The sequence below is a fragment of the Lutzomyia longipalpis genome, chromosome 3 (genome assembly GCF_024334085.1).
Source record: "Lutzomyia longipalpis isolate SR_M1_2022 chromosome 3, ASM2433408v1".
NCBI classification, from domain to species: domain Eukaryota; kingdom Metazoa; phylum Arthropoda; class Insecta; order Diptera; family Psychodidae; genus Lutzomyia; species Lutzomyia longipalpis.
This window is the reverse complement of record NC_074709.1, coordinates 30002157-30025196: the sequence shown is the minus strand read 5'-3', so window position 1 is coordinate 30025196 and position 23040 is coordinate 30002157. Positions and strand designations below refer to the sequence as shown.

At 36.7% G+C, this 23040-nt stretch overlaps 4 protein-coding genes and 1 long non-coding RNA gene across 12 annotated transcripts; 2 read left to right on the top strand and 3 right to left on the bottom strand.

Annotated features, from left to right (window-relative positions):
- Positions 1 to 421: 421 nt before the first annotated feature.
- Positions 422 to 4995, bottom strand: LOC129793803 (transcriptional repressor protein YY1-like). 4 transcript variants are annotated; one of them, XM_055834177.1, is made up of 7 exons: positions 4602 to 4995; positions 3354 to 3581; positions 3017 to 3268; positions 2624 to 2953; positions 2326 to 2548; positions 2125 to 2244; positions 422 to 1586 (listed from the first exon to the last, which is right to left on the bottom strand). In XM_055834177.1, the coding sequence occupies exons 2-7, from the start codon at positions 3544 to 3546 to the stop codon at positions 1472 to 1474; spliced, it is 1233 nt and encodes a 410-aa protein (XP_055690152.1). In that variant the 5' UTR covers positions 3547 to 3581; positions 4602 to 4995; the 3' UTR covers positions 422 to 1471. The 4 variants fall into 4 exon arrangements, with proteins under 4 accessions (XP_055690152.1, XP_055690153.1, XP_055690149.1 ...); XM_055834178.1 differs by having other exon boundaries at positions 3017 to 3265; positions 4602 to 4968; XM_055834174.1 differs by having other exon boundaries at positions 2624 to 3268.
- Positions 4996 to 5340: 345 nt separating this feature from the next.
- On the bottom strand, positions 5341 to 7025 carry LOC129793800 (MAM and LDL-receptor class A domain-containing protein 2-like). The gene is made up of 3 exons (XM_055834157.1): positions 6398 to 7025; positions 5915 to 6334; positions 5341 to 5824 (listed from the first exon to the last, which is right to left on the bottom strand). Exons 1-3 carry the CDS (start codon positions 7007 to 7009, stop codon positions 5369 to 5371), a joined length of 1488 nt encoding a protein of 495 aa, XP_055690132.1. The 5' UTR covers positions 7010 to 7025; the 3' UTR covers positions 5341 to 5368.
- An 870-nt stretch (positions 7026 to 7895) lies between these two features.
- Positions 7896 to 22969, top strand: LOC129793797 (potassium voltage-gated channel protein Shal). 5 transcript variants are annotated; one of them, XM_055834154.1, is made up of 6 exons: positions 7896 to 8208; positions 8811 to 9067; positions 9653 to 10728; positions 10911 to 11099; positions 11212 to 11364; positions 20112 to 22969. In XM_055834154.1, the coding sequence occupies exons 2-6, from the start codon at positions 8866 to 8868 to the stop codon at positions 20139 to 20141; spliced, it is 1650 nt and encodes a 549-aa protein (XP_055690129.1). In that variant the 5' UTR covers positions 7896 to 8208; positions 8811 to 8865; the 3' UTR covers positions 20142 to 22969. The 5 variants fall into 5 exon arrangements, with proteins under 5 accessions (XP_055690129.1, XP_055690126.1, XP_055690128.1 ...); XM_055834151.1 differs by having other exon boundaries at positions 7905 to 8208; positions 21629 to 22969; XM_055834153.1 differs by having other exon boundaries at positions 7908 to 8208; positions 22783 to 22969.
- On the top strand, positions 12030 to 12629 carry LOC129793811 (uncharacterized). The gene is made up of 3 exons (XR_008750965.1): positions 12030 to 12162; positions 12233 to 12442; positions 12513 to 12629. It is a non-coding gene; the product is annotated as an uncharacterized LOC129793811 (long non-coding RNA).
- On the bottom strand, positions 12859 to 19216 carry LOC129793793 (uncharacterized). Its single transcript, XM_055834138.1, has 8 exons — positions 19084 to 19216; positions 18804 to 19013; positions 18524 to 18733; positions 16318 to 18453; positions 15612 to 16247; positions 15358 to 15554; positions 14545 to 15282; positions 12859 to 14302 (listed from the first exon to the last, which is right to left on the bottom strand). Exons 4-8 carry the CDS (start codon positions 16540 to 16542, stop codon positions 13327 to 13329), a joined length of 2772 nt encoding a protein of 923 aa, XP_055690113.1. The 5' UTR covers positions 16543 to 18453; positions 18524 to 18733; positions 18804 to 19013; positions 19084 to 19216; the 3' UTR covers positions 12859 to 13326.
- Positions 22970 to 23040: the final 71 nt, after the last annotated feature.

The window sequence follows — 23040 nt, the reverse complement described above, 5'->3', positions numbered from 1 at the left end:
GAAAAAAAAGTTTTATTTAATTTGGCTAAATTAAGAAAAACTTCTTCGTCATCAGACACAAAAATTTTCTTTATTTAATTTGAACTTCTTTTAAATTTTTTTTACATTACGTCTCTTGAGCGAAATTAGTTCTTAAAACAGAACAACAACTAAGAATATATTTTTTGACTTACCTTTTCATTGATCCTCTCGGCCATTTGTTTATCTAAAAAATCACAATAAATAAATTTATTTAAAAAAAACTTTTAATTTACAAATTTTTTTTTTTAAATTTTCAATTGATTCTTTTTCACTGCAAATGAGCCCTAAAATAAAGAAAGTTTTCCAAAAAAGAAAAAAAAAGTCCACTGATGTTCTTTTCTAGCTACTTCCGCTGTGCCAAAGGCCGCTGAAGACGCCGATAGAGATTTTCTTCCCAATATAAAAGTGAAGGACAATTTTTATTTTATTCTTCTCTTTGTTTGTTTTTTTTTTCTTTCTTTTTCTTGTAGAACCAAAAGAAAAAGAAATAGTTCATCCGGCGGTACATTTTTTTGTTTGTTTCTTGAGCTGAAAATGTGCGCGCAAAACAAAAGGACAAAAGATCCATATTTTTTCACATTATTCATGTCTAATTTTTTTTATCAAATACTTCTCTCCACTCTCTCTACTAAAAACTACAATCAGGGCGTGTTTTATTTAATTATTTTCTTCTTCTTTTTTTTATCTAATCAGAGAAAAAAGTCAATGAGAAAGAAAATAATTTTTGTTTTAATTAATTGAAAAAAAAAAACAATCCCTGAATCTTTGATATTTTCGCTGAGAAAATATTCTTTTTTTTGTAATTCTTGTTTTGTTTTTACCTTCATCATCACCGCCTGGTGAGGCCTCTCAGTCGTGAATTAAGAGACTTAATAAAAAAAAACGCAAAAGCAAAACTCAATGATTTTCCCTACAAATTAAAAAAAAGTTTGAAACGAGAGTTAATCTTAAATCCTACTTTCTAATGCCTAAAATATATCATTTTTTTTAATTTTCTTCTTCTATTTACAACATTTTCTTCCTTTTCTTCTTCCTCATTCTCCTTTGTCTCATTTTGACTTCTTCTCTTCTTATTTTTTCACTCTCTCTCTTTATTATTCCAATTTCTTGATTTTATTTTCACAAAATTTCAATCTCTTGACGAAAAAATATATTATATTAGAGGTGTGTTGTGTTCTGTTTTTTTTTACAAAGCAAAGGTCGTCGAGTTCTCGCAATGGCGAAAGGGACTCCTCAATGCAGAGTTTTTGTGTCTCTGCTGAAAGTGGCTCCCTCGCGCAATTGAATTCAGCAAGAACTCTTTTGATGATTAAAAATTGTTGTATATAGTTTGCTATTTTGTTTGTTTGTTTGTTTACAACTTGTTAAAGCACAGCCTTTGCCATTTTTTCATCCTTCGTCATTCCTCATCGTGTGTCCCACTTCCTGATGCGGCCCTTACGTGTGCCCCTCAATCAGTGTAGACGATGTACTGCGAATTTGTATCAATGGCAGGCATTTCCAATTTTACATACCCCGGTGGTGTCACTACAACGTTATTCCGACTTCCGGAAACGGTATTGCGTCTGCAAATGAATTAAAAAATTTTATTGAAAAGTGCCTGGTGAAGGATAAAAAGTATCTTCAACACGTCATTAAGAAATATTGCATTATACGACATTTGCTTTTGCAGGCAACGATTTCTATTTTTCCTGATGAAATTTATGAAAAGTTAAGTTTTGAGTCTTGAAACCTTTCTTGACACCCTTAATTTAAAATTTCGTTCTTCAAATATTAAAAGATATAAAATAAAAAACATAATAGTGACGTCATTGTTTGAATTTTTCAGCAAAACTTTGTTGAAAAAAAAAATATTTGTTAAAAAATTTATGCGAAATTGTAAAATTAAAACTTTCTTTAAGGATTTCTAAGATTTCTAAAATGAATTATAAAAAATAATTTATTGTTGGCCTGATGAAGAGGTGAATCAAGTCACCCGAAGCGTCGCAATAGAATTAGAAGGGATTGAAATTGAAAATTAAAAAAAAATGTCTTTCTAAAAAAATCTTTTCCAGCATGAAGAAAATTGTTAATAAAAAAAATAAAATAATTGAGATTCCTTACTTGGCTTTAGCGTGTGTGAGGATGTGAGACTTGAGGTTGGTGGACTGTGCGAACTTCTTGTTGCACCCATCGAAGGGACACACGTACGGTCGATCACCAGTGTGGATACGGACGTGGGTTCTACGGAAGAGAAGAGAATGAATTAGAAAAGAAAGTTCTCAGAGAGATTCTTGAGAAGAGAATGGAAGCAATGAGACTCACCTGAGGTTAAAGTCGAGAGAGAAGCGTTTGCCGCACCCATCAAAGGTGCATTGGAAGGGCTTCTCGCCCGTATGGACGAGCTGATGCCGCTTGAGCTTGCTACTCTCCACAAAGGCCTTCCCACATTCAGCGCAAACATGCACTCGGGGTCCGTGGGTGTGGAGGTGCTTCCGCATGGCGCTATTGTCCCTGAACATCTTATTGCAACCCTTATGGGGGCATGCTGCAAATGAGAGAGAGAAAACATCCTTCAGTCATCATCCGCAGAAAAATCAACCCGTGTGCCTTGGATACTCACCGATGGTCCTATCTGTGGAGTCCTGCTGTGTGGTGTGGGTGTTCTTCTTGAACTTCAGCTTATGCCCGGGTCGTGCAAATTCCGCCAGTTGCTTTGGATCGGATAAATCCAAACCCGGCACACATTCCTGACTGCTGCAGATCTTCTTTCCCGTCATGTATTCCGTGTAGTCGGGATCGGGTTCAGGTGTGGAATCCTCATCGGTATCCGATGCCCCCGATGCCCACATGGTGACACTAAATTCCCCATCCATCGTCTTTATCTGCACCTGCTTCTGTTCCCACCGTCGTGGCTTACTACCAGCACCCATGGGCACCTCCATGTGCTCTGCTGAAGGAACAGGAAGCATTGAATCAATCGAAGACATCCCGTAACCCCGTGTGCTACCCCTACCTCCATTCCCAATACCCTGGATGGTGGCAATATTGGAGTGTGGGGTGCTATCGGGGATTTTACCGGGGCGACGTCTCACGCGTGCTGCTGTGAGTGAGGGGGCGGCACTCGAGGGGCCCGGTGATGTTTCGATGTAGATGTCACTATTGAGGGATGATACATCCCCATACACCGCACTCAGGCTACCACCAGCTGCATCAATCACCTCCTCATGATTCTGTAGCTCTGAATCCGTGTGCATTATCACTTCTTCTACAACGACAGAGAAAAAAAAGGCCAAAAAAGTCTCATTAAATGTGGCTTCTGTGCAGGGAGAATGAAAAGATCTCCATCATACCGTCATCGATGTTCTGCATGAGGAGTCCTTGGCTGTCTTCCGTCTCGCACGTTACTTCCTCGTACTGCTCATCACCCACACTAACTTCGTAGTCTTCATAGTTGACGCCGATGTCATTGAAGTCGGCCTCAACCACTTCAACAATATTAGAGTCCGAGATCTCAACTTCACACATAATGTCCTGATTGCTCATCCTTTATTACCCACAAAACTCACGTTCAACACGACCTACAAAGAAGGGAAAAATCATCAATGTTCATCAATGTTGCCGGAAGATCCTCAAGAGCATTCGTCAGCTGTATCATCCATTCTTTAATCTGCATGTAAAAATGATTTGTAGCACATGTGCGAATGGATGAAGCAACTAACGAATTTAAGAATTTTTAGAACGTTAAGAACTCGTTAGAATTTAGATAATTAACCCCTAAATCTTGCCCAGAAGCTTCCTGGATTGTTAAAAATGATTTTCTTAAAGAATTCTTGATTAGAAAATCAGCAAATCTTATAAAATTTTAGAATTTCCGAAGACTGATCAAAGGATCCTTTGACTTTTTCTTCTTCTTGTAATTTTTCCAGGGCCGGATGAAGATCTTTTAGAAAATAGAAAAATCCAAAATTCAACCCCAATTTCCCAGTTTTTAAATTCTAAAAATAAACCCAACGAACTAAAAACTTATTTTTACTGAAAGATAGATTTTAAAAATTCTACCTTAAGAATTTGCTGTTAATTAGAGGAGAATGGGGTAAGTAAATCATAGAGGATCTTCTATACTCCTTATTTTTCAATATTAAACTGCTCTAAACTTTTCTAAAGTTTTTTAATTTGTGCAAAAAAAATCAAAAAAAATTGTGCATAATAAAGCTCAAAAAGCATAAAAACAATGCTAATTGCTAAAGAAATCCAAAGAAACGAAAGAATCAACAAAAAATCGTGATATGTCACAAAGAAAACATTTTCCAAGAATCATTTATAAATATTATTCATTCACAAAACATCTCGAAGAAATGGAGTGAAGAGATAAAGCTCCAGGAGGGAAATTAGGGATCCCTTAAAAATATTATCAACACCCGGATTTCCAAAAGGAAACAACATAGACGAGTGGCTCCCTCTAAGGAGGCACCGTGTCTCAGTAGATCCTCATTCATACACAAAAAAAGTTCCCCTTTTCAGCTCAATTCAGAAAGTATTTTTTATACCCCCCAAAAAATGCTAAACTTAATAAATCCGCAATTTATTGGGAGACATACCTTTTACCTACAACTGTTGGGGATGTTTTTTGGGGGCGGCGTCATTGATTTGCCGCTGCAGTCACAGCGCGGAGGCTCGTTTGCCTTCCCGGACGCCGTCAGCGTCCCGTTAGGTGGCGCCAAAGAGTTCAGGGGGCAATTGTTAAGCAATGCGGAGCACCAAAGGTGTCTAAATGGGGCTCACAGTGTCCCAGGTAGCTTGTTGTTTCGCAAAACCGTCAATAAATATGGCGTCCAACACCACGAAAATGTACACAACAATGGTGGACAAATGTTAATTGCCTAACGAAACACTAATGGCCGACTACAGAATGCGGAATGATGGCGAGCAAGAGGGCGTCCATTGGGTGGGTTTTTTGGGTAATTTTCCTGACTTTTTTGACGTGCTGCTGTCAATTTTTGATGTTCAACGTCAATGCGCCATCTTGCGTTGTTATTTGAAAAATATCCCTAAAATTCTCTAAATTAATTCATTCTGTAAAATATTTCTTAAAAATACTTAAAAATTTTAATTTTTAAGGCAAGGATGATTTTTTGAGAGAAGGAATGAGAAGTTCAATGAACAGAATATAATTTAATTAATTTCAAAAGCTATGACAGATATTCTGACATTTGAAGCCATATTAAAGTTCAACCGAAAGCTTAAGTTCGTTAAGTGGAATTGTAGTAAGCTGTGAAATTTTATTTTCTTGTGGAAATTTATAAGGAAATTGGTCCTTTGAGCCGGAAAAAAAAATTATAATTCTAGAAAATCTTTATTTGGTCATTTAATCTCCCTGCTGTGGGGTCATCAATGTAAAATCAAGCTCCTCATCTGCTGTTAAGCATTTTATATCACTATCATCGGCTTCCTGGCCCTTCTCAATCTTCCTGGCGCGTTTTTTCCTATCGTACATCACATCAGCGTAATTAACGGATTTTTTGGCACTTCTTCGGCAAAGGATCCACACCAAGAGACCCAAGCATAGCGCTCCACTTGTAGCAGCACCACCAATGGCGAGGAAAGCAACATGGGAGGACTCCCGTATTTCTGGGATGGCCGATACACCTTCGGGATTTCCAATGCAGATTTCGAGGTAGTCTGGGCAGCATGTTCGCAATTCGAGGCATTCTCCGTGGCAGTCACATCTAAAGGATAATCCATCATCTTCTTGTTCCTTAACGAAACTTCCATTTGTTGCAACCGTTGTATTTTCTGAGCATCTATCACGGCAGGAGTCCATCTAAAAAGGAATATTTATCCATCTTTGATTGTTGAATATCAACAATTTTTTTAATGAGACGTTATTAAGGTGTGAGATAAATAAGCAAACCTGATAGACACCTCCGGATTCCTCTGTTGTTGTTTCGGGATTTTCCGTTGGAGCACCACAACCAAGATCCAATTCAACATCATCCAGAGCAATATCCGTTGAAGATGATGACATTTGAGCTTCAAAAAATAACTGAAAAGGTTCCTGAACAGCTTCCAGTTGTACTTCATGCACATGCCAGGCATTTCCTTGATTCCCACTGGCTGAGAAGAGACGTAGGCTGTCGCGAGAGAGGCGGACTTCTTCAATGGGAACCGATAGGGGTTTCTGGTAGAGAACAAGACTACCCACTGATGCTCCGTACATATTGAAGTGGAACCTAAAGCAACCACGAGAGTATGTGGCATTGTAGATTGGCGATAGAAGTCTAGCTTGACCATGACGCACATGACGTAGGCTGTCGACCATCATAAAATGTCCCTAAAAATTGATGTAAATTTTTTTAAGAAGTATTTCAAGATGCTTGAGGATTTTTTCCTTTACCTCAAGGGGTTTTCCTATGGTATGATCGTGCCTAGGACCTGCTCTTGGGGGCCTATGTGGTGCCCATTGAACTCCACTCGATCGCACCCAATTTATATCGTGGCTATCGTCGTTAGTCCACCCACAAATAGTGGCTGATTCAAAGTCACACGCCACCTGAGGACCTACACGGGTCTCTCGGCAGGTACCTAAGGGCCTATCCCACTCTTCACCATCGCAGAAAGCTTCTCGTGCACCTGCAACCTCATAATTCGGCAGGCAAAAGAGCAAAGCACTGGCGGTTGTGTCTCCAGCCACAATGGCACCATTGGTAGGTCCCTTGGGCATCTTGCAGCCGGGTTTAATGCAAAAGGGCACTGGTACGTCCCACCTACCACCAGAACAGACGGCAAAACGATTACCAGCCAGTGTGAACGTTGGATCGCAGACATATTCAACAGTTCGCCCACGCTGGCGTCGCACAATTGACCCATGCCGAATGTAGGGCGTCTCACAGGTGGGAATATTCCTTAAAGCACCACGGAAGGGGGGACGACCACGGAGAGGAGCACGCGTGATACCGCAAACGATCGAACTGCAGCTCAGAAGAATAAAAACAAAATGAAGTAGCATCTTGGCGGTGTAATGAGCAACTGAAGGGGCTTTCTTGGCGATTCATTGTTAGCAAAGGAAGTGTTGTTGATAAGAAGAGTCCCCGAGGAACGTACGATAAGGCAAATAATGCGGCTTCAAGAAGAATTTTTCCTACAAAATCTGGGAGCATAAGAAATAATTTCTTTTAAAAAATATTTATTAATTGAAAGAAATTTTAAAATATGAAGAAAATTTAATAGAAAATTAGCGGAAAAATTAATAGAAAAAACATGCGCTATTATTTAAGACATGGGACTGTACCTCCTCTATATAAGTTAAGAATGGAGAATAATTTATCAGCATTTCCTGTGCAAATACTCAACGACGAGGACGTCAGATCTCCTAATGGGAGTCATTTGTATATTTCCCCCTTCGTCATTGTTGTTTTGATTTTTTTCTACTTCTTGTAGAAAAAATAAAGATTAAAAAGAAATTCCGGGGAAATCATTACAAAATGGAAAGAATTTGCAAAACAAATCTTCAGTGGTTGATAAAAAAAAAACTTTTTTTTTTAAAGAAAAACTAAAGAGTATCAAGAGTTATCTTGTGTAAGATTAATATTCATTGAAAAAAAATATTAGAGAATTTCAACGTTTAATAAAATTTAAATAATTTGTGCTTAAATTATTTTAACGAAAAATATGAAAGAGATATTAGAATATCACTAAAAATGCATTTAAGGTGCGGAAGATTTTTTTTTTGCTTTTTAAGCTTATAAAAGGACATTATGCACAATATACAGAAAATAAAATTGAGTTAAAAAATGTTTTAATTTAATTTATTCGAAATAAAATTTATCTTTTAATTCACAACCACATCAATAGGTGTCGTTGGGTGCATACCTGCGCCGTGAAAATGTGAAAAAGCGCGAGATTGCGTTTGAGAAAAGCGCGTGCGTTTGAGTGGAAAATTTTTTTGGTGAAAGTGTTGGGTTTTCCGTGCTGAGCCACCCCCTTGCAAAAATTTCTTCACATCTCACACGGGTGGCATTGAGAGGGTTTTCTTACTCTGCGGAATTGTTGTTGAGTGTACAGGCGGAATAGTGAGTGACACGCGTGAGTGGGTGAAGAGTGCACGGGGGTACAGGAAGAAGAAGGATAAAACCACCAGATAATGTTCCCTGGAATGCAGATGGATCCCTAGGAGGCACCACTCTGCCAGCCTTTGCAGCAAAGGCAGTGAGTTTTTTTTTGTCTTTTTTATCTCACTTTCTTTTCCTTATCTTTGTTAAAATTTTCTTTAATTGTTAATTTTTTGTTGCAAAGAAAATTCATGTTTTTTTTGCCCTTTTGGTGGGAAGAAGGCCAGCTGACCAATCCCAGAGAGATTTATGTGACTACCATGTGACCTTCTACTGACCAATGCGAGACACTCTTGATCTCTATCTTTTGGCTAATTTGCTATACTTACATACAAGAAATGAACCAGAAATTTTCTTTAATTCTCCTTTAAATGTTGTGAAAATTTAATTTTGCGTTGAAGAGTAATTTCTTTTGCAACATTTCCATTGAGATTTTCTTTAGGTCTTTGAGAAGGAAAAATTCTAAAATATTCATTTGGTCAGTAATTTATTTAATAATTTTCTATCTAATAAAAAAATCGATTGGATAAAAATATATTTATTCATATTTCATACAAATTTCCTTAACTATCAATGGTTTTTGCATAAATTTAATTTTTAAGTTAAAAAAATAATTAATAATTTAAGCAAAATTTATTCATTTTTTAACCAATTTAAACTCCATATAAAACTACATAATGTCCTTTATTTTTCTTCCAGGCAAACGTGTGCGTCCTAGAGACGTTGGTGGTTGAGTAAGATTCCCCCGCACAGCATGGCCTCGGTCGCCGCTTGGCTGCCATTCGCCAGGGCGGCGGCCATCGGGTGGGTTCCCATTGCTACGCACCCCCTGCCTCCGCCGCCAATCCCAAAGGATCGTCGTAAATCGGATGATGAGAAGCTCATTGTTAATGTTTCAGGGAGGCGCTTTGAGACGTGGCGGAATACGCTCGAGAAGTACCCAGATACGCTGCTAGGTGCTTCCAAATTTAATCCTTTAAATTCAAAATTTATATTTAAATCCCTTTCTATTTGAAGGGGTGTCTTGTTGGTGTTGTTGATGTTGCAAATTAGTCATAAATGTGTAACAGAAGCAACCATATTGCGATGAGTGGTGATAGGGAATTAAATTTTGAATAATTTTCCGGTACTTTGTGGAATTTCTCGTGAAGAAATGCCAAAGAAATTACCTTTTATCCTTTTTCTGAAAAATATTTAAGTAAAAATGAATAATTAAATTTTTTGAAACGTCGCTGGAAAGGCTGGAAAGCTTAACTTCTTATGCTTTTGAATGAATGCTTTTGAACCTTCGATCTCTGTTGAATAATTATACATTTAATTTTTTTAAATTGTCTTTAGATTTAAGCTGTAGGTATCTGTTAAGAAAAAAGAATTAGTCTTCACCTTATATTCCTTATCATCCCATAAGTCACAACATGGTTGCAACAACGTTACAACGTTAGTCACAAAAAGCGCCTAAAAGTAATTTAATAACAAAAAAAAATCCCAAATAAAAGGAATTAAGAATATTTTAAAGATAAAAAACAAAAAATATTCCACAGGCTCAAATGAGCGTGAATTCTTCTACGATGAGGAAGTGCGTGAGTACTTCTTTGACCGTGATCCAGACATCTTTCGGCACATTCTCAACTACTACCGCACGGGGAAGTTGCACTACCCGAAGCACGAATGCTTAACGAGCTACGACGAGGAGTTGGCTTTCTTTGGGATCCTCCCGGATGTAATTGGAGATTGCTGCTATGAAGACTATCGGGATAGGAAGCGTGAGAATGCGGAGCGGCTGATGGATGACAAATTGTCGGAGAATGGGGACCACAATCTGCAACAATTGACAAATATTCGCCAAAAGATGTGGCGGGCTTTTGAAAATCCGCACACTTCGACGGCCGCGCTGGTGTTTTACTACGTAACCGGCTTCTTCATTGCCGTGTCCGTGATGGCGAACGTTGTGGAAACGGTGCCATGTGGTCGACGTCCCGGGCATGCTGGTACGTTGCCATGCGGGGAACGCTACAAGATTGTCTTCTTCTGCCTCGATACAGCATGTGTGATGATCTTCACAGCTGAGTACTTGCTGCGTCTCTTCGCAGCGCCAGATCGTTGCAAATTCGTCCGCAGTGTCATGTCGATCATTGACGTTGTGGCCATACTGCCCTACTACATCGGTCTCGGCATCACGGACAACGACGATGTTTCCGGTGCGTTTGTGACTCTGCGCGTCTTCCGGGTGTTTCGCATCTTCAAATTCTCACGCCACAGCCAAGGACTCCGTATCCTCGGCTACACACTCAAATCCTGCGCCAGTGAGCTTGGCTTCCTCGTGTTCTCCCTGGCCATGGCGATCATCATTTTCGCCACGGTGATGTTCTATGCCGAAAAGAATGTCGATGGCACCAATTTCACCTCCATTCCCGCTGCATTTTGGTACACAATTGTCACAATGACGACCCTTGGGTACGGTGATATGGTACCTGAGACAATTGCGGGGAAGATTGTTGGTGGTGTGTGCTCCCTCAGTGGTGTGTTGGTCATTGCACTGCCTGTGCCCGTTATTGTCAGCAACTTTAGTCGCATTTATCATCAAAATCAACGGGCGGACAAGAGAAAGGCGCAGAGGGTGAGTAATACAACAAATCAATCACCTGGCACAGCTGCACTAACATCTCTCAATCTCTGCACTAACCTGTTGTTCTGCACACTATCAGCTCCTCTCTGTTTTGCTTCTTGGGAGAATTTCTTTCAACATTTTATTAATTTTTTCTTTCTAAAAAACTTTTTTCTTTGAAATGAAAATTGCAGAAAGCCCGTTTGGCACGTATTAGGATTGCAAAAGCATCCTCGGGAGCGGCATTTGTTAGCAAAAAGAAAGCAGCTGAGGCCAGGCTAGCTGCTCAGGAGAGTGGCATAGAATTGGATGACAATCTCCGTGAGGAAGATGTGTTTGAGTTGCAGCATCATCATCTACTGCGCTGCCTAGAGAAAACTACGGTAACTACGGCGTGTGGATGTAGCTCTACATACAGTCTATTAATGAATTGATTCCTCTGGCTAAAATATTCTAATCATTTTTTTTTGTTTTATTTGTTTAATTATTTTGCAGGATCGAGAATTTGTGGAGCTAGATAATCCCTACAATGGCGCCCCAAAGCGAGCTGGCTCACCTAGCCCAATGGCCAGCCCGGCACATTCAACTACCAGCACTGCCGGGCTACTGCAGTCCTGCTGTGGTCGGTGCTGCTTCCAGCGATATCAGGTAATGACATTTTTCTCCTGAATCTCGCTGCAAACTTCTTTCATTTCTCACCCTTTCCTATTAAAAAGTTAGGACCACCCATAAAAATTTTTTTTTGGCACTGAGAGTCTATAATTCAAGGGAAATAGTATATTTTCGAATGATTCTTTTGGGATTTTTGGGCTGATGGATTGGTGTTTTATAGCTTTTAAACTTGACAAGAAAAGTTTAATTTTTAGTGTTTTCAAAGTCAGTAGTTTTTAGCTGTATTTGTTTATTTAAAGAACAAATGTTGATAAACTTTTTACAAAACCGGTTTTTTTAAATTATTTAATCGTAATATTCAGAAGCTTTAATTCTGTTGAAGATTTTATAGGCCAGGAAAATTAGCCAAAAATGGCGGAAAAGCTTACACAAATTCGAAGACGGCTAAATTTTGCACCATTCGATAGCAAAAATTAAAAGAAATCATGTTTCTTTGGACGAAAACTGCGCTTATGTGGTTGCTTTTTCCACAAAATGCGATTGAATATTCTCCATACAATTTCTCATAATTTTATATAGAAGCCATTAAATGAACAGGTGGCGCCGCGAGTATTTCAACTAAGAAATTCAATTTAATATTTTAACCTTAAAATAAATGTTTTTGTTTTTATTTTTGCATTCGAACCATACGTCCGGAATACGTGAATTTTTGGTGGTGCCCCACGCTTTGGGCAGGGATGTGACCTTGAGTGTTTGAGCGTGGTGAGAAATTTTTGAAAAGTCACGGAAGGGGTGCGTCCGGCTATCGCTGAATTTCCTCGGGAAGTAATACCTGTAAGTAATTATTGAATCTTTGGAGCTCTCTGTCAAGCACAACATTCATGAAATTATTGAATTCTGCCAGGAAGCTGGGAAAGGCGGAAAAACTTCAGAAAATCCTGTAAATTTTTGTACACGCATCAACACCGTACGTCCGGAATACGTGAGTTTTGGTGGTGCCCCACAGTTTGGGCAGGGATGTGACCTTGAGCGTTTGAGCGTGGTGAGAAATTTTTGAAAAGTCACGGAAGGGGTGCGTCCGGCTATCGCTGAATTTCCTCGGGAAGTAATACCTGTAAGTAATTATTGAATCTTTGGAGCTCTCTGTCAAGCACAACATTCATGAAATTATTGAATTCTGTTAGGTGAGCACTGCATCCAGAGATTCTTCTCAACCATTGTCTACCTGAGTGTCTTTTTGGCGGTCGAATACGGGATCCTGGCCATCAATAATGGCACCTACATTGCCCAAGTGATGCGCTTCAATCATACCAAATCCCTTCTGGATGCAATGCGGGGTTCCTTCGAGGGTTGCAGCTTCGTGGTGTTGACGCAGCGAAATGCCGTTGTGGCGGAATTGCTGAAGAAGCAGACGAACCTCATAAGCTTCCTCAAGGATCACAATCTCCGTCTGAATCATCGTCTCATGCAGATGAATTCCGAAGTGAGAACAATCACTCTTCCACCCTCGTAAAATTAAATTGTCTTACATTTTCTTTTTTTTTTATTTAACACACACACAACCATATCGATTTTCGTCCTTTATTATTTTTTATACATTTCTTTATTATATTTCTATATTATATACATTATATAAATCTAGACTGATTTTCCATTGTCATGTAAAAAAAAGTTTAATTCCAGGATTCTATTGGATTATCATCTATTTCATGATTTTCTGTTTTATCATGGTAAAAATTCGAACATCCTGTGCTCCGGCAATTCTTACACATATCCGTGCAGTTGAGTTCTGACCTTCGACACTCGCATTTGATATTACACTCTTTTTTACAACTACATCTTATTAGCTTTAGCAAATTCATTGGCGCGAATGGACATTCTGATGGGATGGGTAGCAAATGGTTTCCTTTTTGAGTCCAACCCCACTCCGTGGGATTAAGATTACGTCCCATCCATTGCTGGACCTATAGTGAATTACTATTAATTATATAAAATCACTTACATGCATTCAAAAAATTGCAGGAGAATGAACCTTATATTTCTATTGAACGAATAAATTGAAAATTTTCTTACCTGGTAATAAACACGGAGTGAGTGCTGCTTAGCCGCTCCAGAAGTGGGTGGCAATGAGCGGAAATCAAATTTGTCACTTATATCTTTTTTGTTTCCAATTGATTTTTTGTATAGAATAATCCGCAATTTGCTCAGATCTTTGCACTCTCCGGCGCTAAACAAAGCAAGGAAAAAGCTCTCTCCCGCGTTTGCAATTTCATTTTGAGTGCAATTTGGCTCATTAAAGACTTTAACCTTCTCTACAAGCGAGGGATTTTTTTGGAGAAGCTGGAAAATTATATTTTTTCCCTTTCTAAATATCGCAGAGGTTGTGTCGCAACCGGAAATTGCGTGGGCAAACAAGATTATTTCTTTGAAAGGTCCCAATTGGTTCTGCACATTTGTGATAGAATGGCATCGACTATTATTGTAACTTGGGATCGCCATAAAAAGAGATGTACCCGATGGTGCTAATGCAATAAGCAAAACTAGGATATCCGTATCCGTAGCCACTACTGATATTACATTTCCTTGAATAGCCACATCAATCGCCGTTTTAACAATTAGTACATCAGCATCACCGAAAGATTGTAGCACACATATACCGGCTTTTTGCATATGGGTTGCAAGCATTAAAATCAGAGCTGCTTTATTTTGAATATTTCCCAGAAAGTTCTCTTTTGTCGTGGTAACGAGGTAATCAGACTTCACTGTTATATTGGATGACGACTTTTTCGTGGATCTTCGTTGTTGTTCCACGTATTTTGTTGACTGAGAATCATTGTATCCGTCGAAAATAACAATGGAATCCTCTCCGTAGTGATGCTTTACATATTCAACATAAGCGTTGCAAATGTCATTGTAAGTAGCCGGTCTCTGCCAGTTGACTGCGTGCATCAAATATCCTCCGTCAATTATAAACCTAAAATTAAGGAAAGACAATTTTATGAAATCAAGGCTATTCAAAAAACTTTATTATTAATGGTGCAAATCAGTTAAACAAAAAATCATTAGGATTAAATTTAATTATTCTTGTCATACTATAAGTCTCAAATTTAATTAGAAAATATTTTAGCTTTTGTACTTTCCTAAATTTATTAAAATTTTTCATTAAAATGTCTCAATGAGCAAACAATATGAAGCTCTGAATTATTAATAACTTACCGACAATTTTCAGGAGGATTTGAGGTGCATGGAGCAAATTTTTGAATCAGTTTTTCTATGGCCGATTTATCATTTTTACGCATACAAACTTCATCAAAAAGGGACAGCGGTCGAGGAGAAAGTTCATATTCCAGGAATGTACTTAGGGGTGTATTGAAACGATCTTGAAGGCACATTATTCTACTCATTAGTAGTTCATTGTTGATTTGCACTTCGTCACCTCCGATAAGAGCCACATTGGACATAGCTGACAGAGGCTTGACCTTACTTGACCTCTTTAGTTTAACATCCGTAAACGACTTTCCGATCATTGATTTTATAGAATCTTTTCCTATTTCTAATGCATAGTCACAGTTAACATACTCATCGCCTATTATTCCTGTCGACAATGATGCCAACTCATTTTCGGGTCTATCTGCAAACGGATCGCGTTGTTCGAGCCATGTGGTAAAGCTCAGTACATCTTTAAAGTCTCTTGACTTTCTACTATCACGTAGCTCCACATGCTGTTCTGAAGTTATATTTTTGAGTTGGCAAAATTCCTCCAGAGAATTGCATATAGGTATACAATGGCGAATACCTCCAATCCACTTTGAGAGTGTCCCTTCATTAATGCCTCTGCCGTGGGTGAGACCTCCACTTGTTTTAAATGAACGCATTAGTTCCTGCTCAATAGTAATGTCAACGGACACGCCGCTCCAAAATTTATTGGTACGGCGGATAACGAAATATCCTTTTCTATAAATAATAAAAATATTACATTACGTTAGGGATTTAAAATTAATTTAAAAAAAATTAAATGAATCAAATTACTCCGTAAAATTTTGATATTCTGCAGGTTCCATTTGATTCTGCAAATTTGCCATATCCTGTAGATACAAATGCGCTGATTTGGCGTAATTCAAGTGGCCGGATGAGTGGAAATAAGGCAACATTGCTTCAATACTTTGCAAGTGTAGTTGCCAATTTCCTGTGCGTTCGGCGCGTATAAATTGCCGCATAATATTCACCTAAAATTATAAATTGAATAAATAACTAAATACATTATAAAAATTGATAATACTTACATTGTGAAAATAGTTGATCCACAATTTGGCGGTTCTATTCTTTTTCGACAAACTGTCCGTTGTGCGGGATATAATGTCATGAAGCAGTTGGATACATTCATCATTGGTGGCATCTTCGGCGGACAATTTTTCATCCACCATACGAGTATAGATGTCTTCTGTCGCATTTTGCAAAGAATTAATCTCCAAAGCGGATTCTTTAAATATCAATTTTGCAAGCGCCATTTGTCCCAAAAAATGAGCTCTTAAGGAGCGTGAATATGCATGACCCGTTATCATGTGTGGGATTGTATTAGAAGCGTAAACTTGCGCCCACATATCCTCTATCCCACTTCCCGTCATGACATATCCAACGGCGCCGATGAAGCTCATAAGAAGGTGGAACCCTCCAAGCCGCACTATAAGACCAGGAAGATCATTCGTATGTTCCAACGCGCCTGCAATTTCCCTTGCTTTCAGGTACAAAGGTTGGTCGAAGGTCACAAAACATGTTTTTTGGTGCTGCAATCTACATTGTTCAGTCGCAAATTTCAATGCGGTATAAATGCAACTGAGATCTCCAGGTGGCAAATTAATGAACGGCACAATTTCAATTGAAGAACTCTCGTGTTCTGGAGAAGAGGTTTCCATTACAATCTACATCAAGTGAACAAAAAATATTATCAATTACCTATTAAAATAAATTTTGAAAATTATTTTTACTTACCTGCATGTATCCATTCCATGCTGGCTTGGGATTTAGAGGTTTTGAAATATTATAGGAAAACAACCAAAAGTAGTCCATTGCCTCTCCTTTTTTCCAAAGTCCAAAACCATCATTCAAATTGATTTCCTGGATACTTATGGACTTTAAACCTGAAGACACTGGCTTTTTATAATGCCTTATTGGCATATGCCCTTCATTGAGATCTTTAAATGTAAGAGTGCCCATGACACGCGGAATAATATATGCGTTTTTTAACACAACCTTTGGTGTCACACACCTATATGAAAAATAATAATCAGATATAAAATTATTTTAAAAAAATATCAACTCCTTTATGTATTACACATACTTACTTTATTCCACCCATATTGTGGAACGTTCCATGTCCATCCAACGTTCGTATATTAAAATCTGCATTATCAAACGCGAATTGGACAAACTCTGATAAAGAATTTGGTTCGCTTGCCTCACCACGATTCAATGCAATGGCAGAATAGGTAAACCGTTGGACTTCTTCATAACTTACGGAGAATCCAAGCACATGCAGAAGATCAATGAGGTGCCTGGATTCGAAGTGGCGGTGTATATAGACTCCTAGAGCTAGTAGTAGAGGAGGTATATACGATCTTGGCCGACATACAGATACAATAGCTTGCATGAGTGCTTCTTTGGGTCTTATACGGGAGGAGCTTTTTACATCCAAAATCTCTGAGACAAATTCTCGAAGAGAACTTGGAACCACATTAGTATCATTTAGCACATCGCCGCAGATGTAATTGCTGATGTCAACATTCATAGATCGAATATCCTCCTTTAGAATATTCGCAGCCTTTCTCAATAGTTGTTTGCGCATATCTAAAACTTCATCTTTCGATTTTTGATTTTTCCAAAAATCAAAAACCATGTCATCGGCTTTACCTTTGAAACAAAACACTGAAGATTGTCCAACAACATTAGAGACAAAAATTTTATCTCCGTAATGGACACTCAATTTCTCCTTCAGATAAGAAGCTTTATAAGCTGAATTTTCTCCTGGAAATTTAATTCGGTATTAGTCAATAAAAAAATACAAATTTTTTCAACAAATAAGTGTTTTTACCCCCAATTATTTTCATCCTTTCTACCAACTCTTCAAGTGAAAAAACGCCATCCAAATCTGAATCTAGTTCTTCACACAGCTTAATAAATGTCTTATATTTAAGATCATCTTTTGGCCTTCCAATTCCTGCATCCGAATTTTGAGGTGTTTTCAAGAATGTTGTCTTACATTTGTCGTGGTAATGACAGTTCGCAGCCTCATCATCGGACATATTTAAAATTCTCCTGGCCACTACATTTCCACATTCATCCTTTCTATCCTGAGCATGTTTCAAGATGGCATGAATTGAATCGAGATTTTTTACTTTATGTACGGCCGGCCTTTTCTTTACTGGTATTTTTGAAGAAACAATGGCTATCTTTCCGCAAATGAAACAATCCTTTTCTGAATTAAAAGTTTCCTATAATTAAAAAATAGGTATATATTAAAAATTCTTAATTTCATCTTAGAAAATATCAACTCTAAAAATGCTTCCCGCAATTGTAAAGCGTATTCCATAAATTGACAAACTTTGATCTCTAAATGAAATTAAGGATTAGCTAAGTGTTGAAAAAAAATTATAGAAAAAAAATTTTTAATTGTACAAATTTAAAGATGTTATTTACCGTAGATGATGCTGCAGATGATGTTTGTAGAGAAAATTCAGTAGATATTTCCATAGGATTTTCCTCTAGCTCAAAGGACATCTCATCGTCCTCACCTGACTTATCCATCCTGAGGTGAAGCAATAATATTTTCACAACACGCTGACAGCTTTCTGACAGAATTCAATAATTTCATGAATGTTGTGCTTGACAGAGAACTCCAAAGATTCAATAATTACTTACAGGTATTACTTCCCGAGGAAATTCAGCGATAGCCGGACGCACCCCTTCCGTGACTTTTCAAAAATTTCTCACCACGCTCAAACGCTCAAGGTCACATCCCTGCCCAAACCATGGGGCACCACCAAAACTCACGTATTCCGGACGTACGGTGTTGATGCGTGTACAAAAATTTACAGGATTTTCTGAAGTTTTTCCGCCTTTCCCAGCTTCCTGGCAGAATTCAATAATTTCATGAATGTTGTGCTTGACAGAGAGCTCCAAAGATTCAATAATTACTTACAGGTATTACTTCCCGAGGAAATTCAGCGATAGCCGGACGCACCCCTTCCGTGACTTTTCAAAAATTTCTCACCACGCTCAAACGCTCAAGGTCACATCCCTGCCCAAACCATGGGGCACCACCAAAACTCACGTATTCCGGACGTACGGTGTTGATGCGTGTACAAAAATTTACAGGATTTTCTGAAGTTTTTCCGCCTTTCCCAGCTTCCTGGCAGAATTCAATAATTTCATGAATGTTGTGCTTGACAGAGAGCTCCAAAGATTCAATAATTACTTACAGGTATTACTTCCCGAGGAAATTCAGCGATAGCCGGACGCACCCCTTCCGTGACTTTTCAAAAATTTCTCACCACGCTCAAACGCTCAAGGTCACATCCCTGCCCAAACTGTGGGGCACCACCAAAACTCACGTATTCCGGACGTACGGTGTTGATGCGTGTACAAAAATTTACAGGATTTTCTGAAGTTTTTCCGCCTTTCCCAGCTTCCTGGCAGAATTCAATAATTTCATGAATGTTGTGCTTGACAGAGAGCTCCAAAGATTCAATAATTACTTACAGGTATTACTTCCCGAGGAAATTCAGCGATAGCCGGACGCACCCCTTCCGTGACTTTTCAAAAATTTCTCACCACGCTCAAACACTCAAGGTCACATCCCTGCCCAAAGCGTGGGGCACCACCAAAAATTCACGTATTCCGGACGTATGGTTCGAATGCAAAAATAAAAACAAAAACATTTATTTTAAGGTTAAAATATTAAATTGAATTTCTTAGTTGAAATACTCGCGGCGCCACCTGTTCATTTAATGGCTTCTATATAAAATTATGAGAAATTGTATGGAGAATATTCAATCGCATTTTGTGGAAAAAGCAACCACATAAGCGCAGTTTTCGTCCAAAGAAACATGATTTCTTTTAATTTTTGCTATCGAATGGTGCAAAATTTAGCCGTCTTCGAATTTGTGTAACCCCAAAAATTAACTTTCCTGGGCTATTAACAAAGTCTGTCTTTAAAATATGTGAGAGATAATTTCTAATCAACGTTTTACGTAAAAATTTCTAAAACTCTTTCTTTAATTTAATCAAATGGATTTGATCAGAAAATAAGAATGCTTTTGGGTCATTTTTTGTACTAAAAACAGGGAAAGTAAATTATTTCAAATAACATTTCAGGGTCAAAAGTTTATCACTGTCTAAACGAAAATTCTTTATTAATCAAATTTCTATTTAAAATATCTTGTAAATCAATTTTTAAAAAATTTCTAATTGAAAAGAAAAATTATTTTCTTTATTCTTTTGCTGAAAAAGAAATTTTTAAAGAATCTGGAATGCAAAATTCATTGAAAAAATTGATTTTTTTTAAAATAACAAATCAAAAATTCATAAAACTATGTGCCCTATATAGTATGGCGGTCCTAACTAATCCTCTGGTGTTTCCCCTAAAAAATCTTTTATTTCTTTTGCAACTCCCATTTGCATCTTTGTCTCATTGTTTGGAAACTTACACACCAATTTTTTCTTTTGTCTTTTATTTGCCTCCGCACATCCCCCAAAAAATGTTCCCTTCGATAAAAAAAAAACCGAAGCAATGCCAAAGATTTAGAAGAAATATTTAGGTGTGGTAGAACGTGATGAGCTAAAAATAAGTAAAATAATAAAAAAAAAACATTAAGAAAAGAAGAAAAAATTATCAAAAGACAAACATATTATACCCTCCTTCCTTGCTTCGTGGCCAACGGATTTATTTAGCTGGTGCAGAGGCGGCGGACCAGCTGCAATCGGCGTATCCTCAAGTAGACAGTTGAGAGGGTCAACTCCCCACTAATGAGGCGTGTGGTGTGTGTAGGCCCGAAATGTGCCAAAAAAGACTCAAAAGCAAAACCCAAAAGAAGCCTGAGTCGCCGCAGCTGCAAATGGGGCTGAAAAAAACTCAAAGAGACAGACACATGCCCCCGTAGACCGAAAGCCACAAAGCCGCCCACACAACTTTCCCTTCCGAGCCCTACCCCCTAGGACCTCCTAATATTGTGGTTTCTGTGTCATAGTGTAGTCGATATATAAAAAAAAATGTGTATAAACAAAATGAAAGAAAAAAAAAGATATTTTCCATGAGAAATTAACAAATTGGATTGTAGGTTAAATAAATTTAAAAAAAAAGAATCCTGTTAAAGAAATCAAAATTATTAAAAAAAAAAAAACAAATGAAAATCTATTCGTATATTTATTCTCTTCGATTTTAATTCGTTTTTAATTAATAAAAGAAAATTATTATTATAAAAAAAAATAATTGGCTATTTAGTAAAAATTAATAAATTGAATTTCCTTACAATTCACAAACAAAATTGTACAATAACTTAATGACAATGGACATTAAATCATCGATTAGAGAAATTAAAAAAAGGCCTTCTTCCTTTCTCTCTGTGCATCCCATTTTTTGGTGTTTATTCTCCCTGTTTTTTAGAATGTAGGTGTGATCCATTTTCTCTCTCTTTCTATACTAAAAGAAGGAATCCTCAATATTTTTCATTCCACATCACATTTGGATAATAAAAATTAAAAAAAAATTGTTTTTTTTTTATACATAAAAAGGAGTTTTTAAGATTATTTATTTAAAAAAGAAATATTTCTTATCTAAAGGAGAATTAAGGAGATGGTAAAAGTTTCAACAAAAAAATATTTTAATTGACAATTTCAGAGTCTTAGAAATCATTCCTTTAATTTTTCAGTTTAGCAAAAAAAATCATGAAATAAAACTAATTTTTGGATTCAAAAATTAAAAAAAATCGTCATTTAAGAGAATTTTCTTAATTTTCATTCAATAATGAATTCTCAAAGAAATATTTTTTTTTTTAATACAGAAAATGAATAATCTTAAATTTATTCCTTAGATAGAATCCCTGTTTTTTCTCGTTCACCCCTCACACTCACACATCCGTTGCTCTCTCCACACACACAACAACACTTAAACTTTGTTTTTCAATTTTTTTTCGTTGTTTGATGTTAAGTATAAAAATCACAAAAGTAGATTTGAATTTTTTACCTGCAAATGCGAAATATTTTTTTAAATAAATAAATTTTCTTTTTTTCTTTGTATCTGTCGCAGGCATTTCGCAAAAGCAATATGAAAGCCAAAAATCAGAAACAATGCAAAGAACTTACTTAGAACAGGACTTAGAGAGAACAAAACATTAGTAATGATGCGATGTAATAGCCCAGTCAATTTAGAGAGAAAAAACAAAATAAAAGTGTGTTGCGTAGATGTAGGATGGAAAGTTAATTAAAAGAAAAAGAAAGTGAAACAAATTCTAGAATTTCAAAGAAAAAAATATTTACTAAAGGAAGCAAAATAACTTTTAGCTCCCCAAAAAAATATCTCTTTACTTTCCTCCCAAAAAGAAAATTATTAAGAAAAAAAGAACAAAACGGTGTCTTATTGAATCAAAAAAAAAAAGATATTAAAAAAATAACATTTCAAAAAAAATCTTAATTCTATCCTTGTTAGATGATAAACCAATCAATAAGAGAAAAAAAACACTAAAAGAATTATTAATTAATATTAACTAGAAATATTTAAAGAAAGAGAAGAAGCAAAAAAAAATTAACAGAGTGTTGTTTGACGTAGTCGCGAATGTCGCGAAAATATCAATTAGAAAAAGAATTATGTGGTGAAAAAAGGAATGAAAAATACAGGATTTTACTCACACTAATATTGCCCAAAATTTGTTGCTAATTTTTCTTTCAATTTCCCTCAAATAATCTCCTTGCTGATGTTTTACATGGGAAACTTTTATTCCTTTTGTGAGATCTTCAATGGTACTAAAATTCCTCCGAAGGAAGGAACTCTATCCGACTAACAGTTTTGGTTTATTTATTTTTTTAATTTAAACAAAAATCTATTCCCATTTAACCCAGATATAGCTTGAAAAATTCGCTTAAAAAGTTCTTAAAATCAGTCTTTAATCAAATTCTTGCACCTTATGGCATTTCATTCTTTAATTTTAATGCGACTTTTATTCTCTAAAAATTAACAATAGTAAAGGAAAATTAATTATAGTACAATAGATAGAGGACATATCTGGGTTAAATGTACAAAGGTTTTTTTTTTAACTTTGTCCAGATTCAAATAAAAATTTTACTTAATTCAATAAGAAAAAACTTTATTTTTTCAATTTAAATAAAAAGACCATTATTTTTAAATAATTTCAAACCTTTAAAACTCTTTTAATTTCTTTTGATTTTGTGGGTGAAAATATATAGGGATCATTGGAAAGGAAGAACGATTCACCTTAATTCTGCTCTGAAACAATCAACTTTCTCTACGTACTTCATATAGCTCTTAAGTTTCTTTCTATTTCTTTAATTTTAAAAAATTATTATTTAAACAAAATTTTGTATTTCCAAAAATCTTTTCAATAAATTGTTGTTTTCCTATTATTGTTGAAAATTTAGTTTTTTTTTAAATTTCTTTACATACCTTTTTGTTCTGAAGATAAAATTCCCTAAAAAACAAAACAC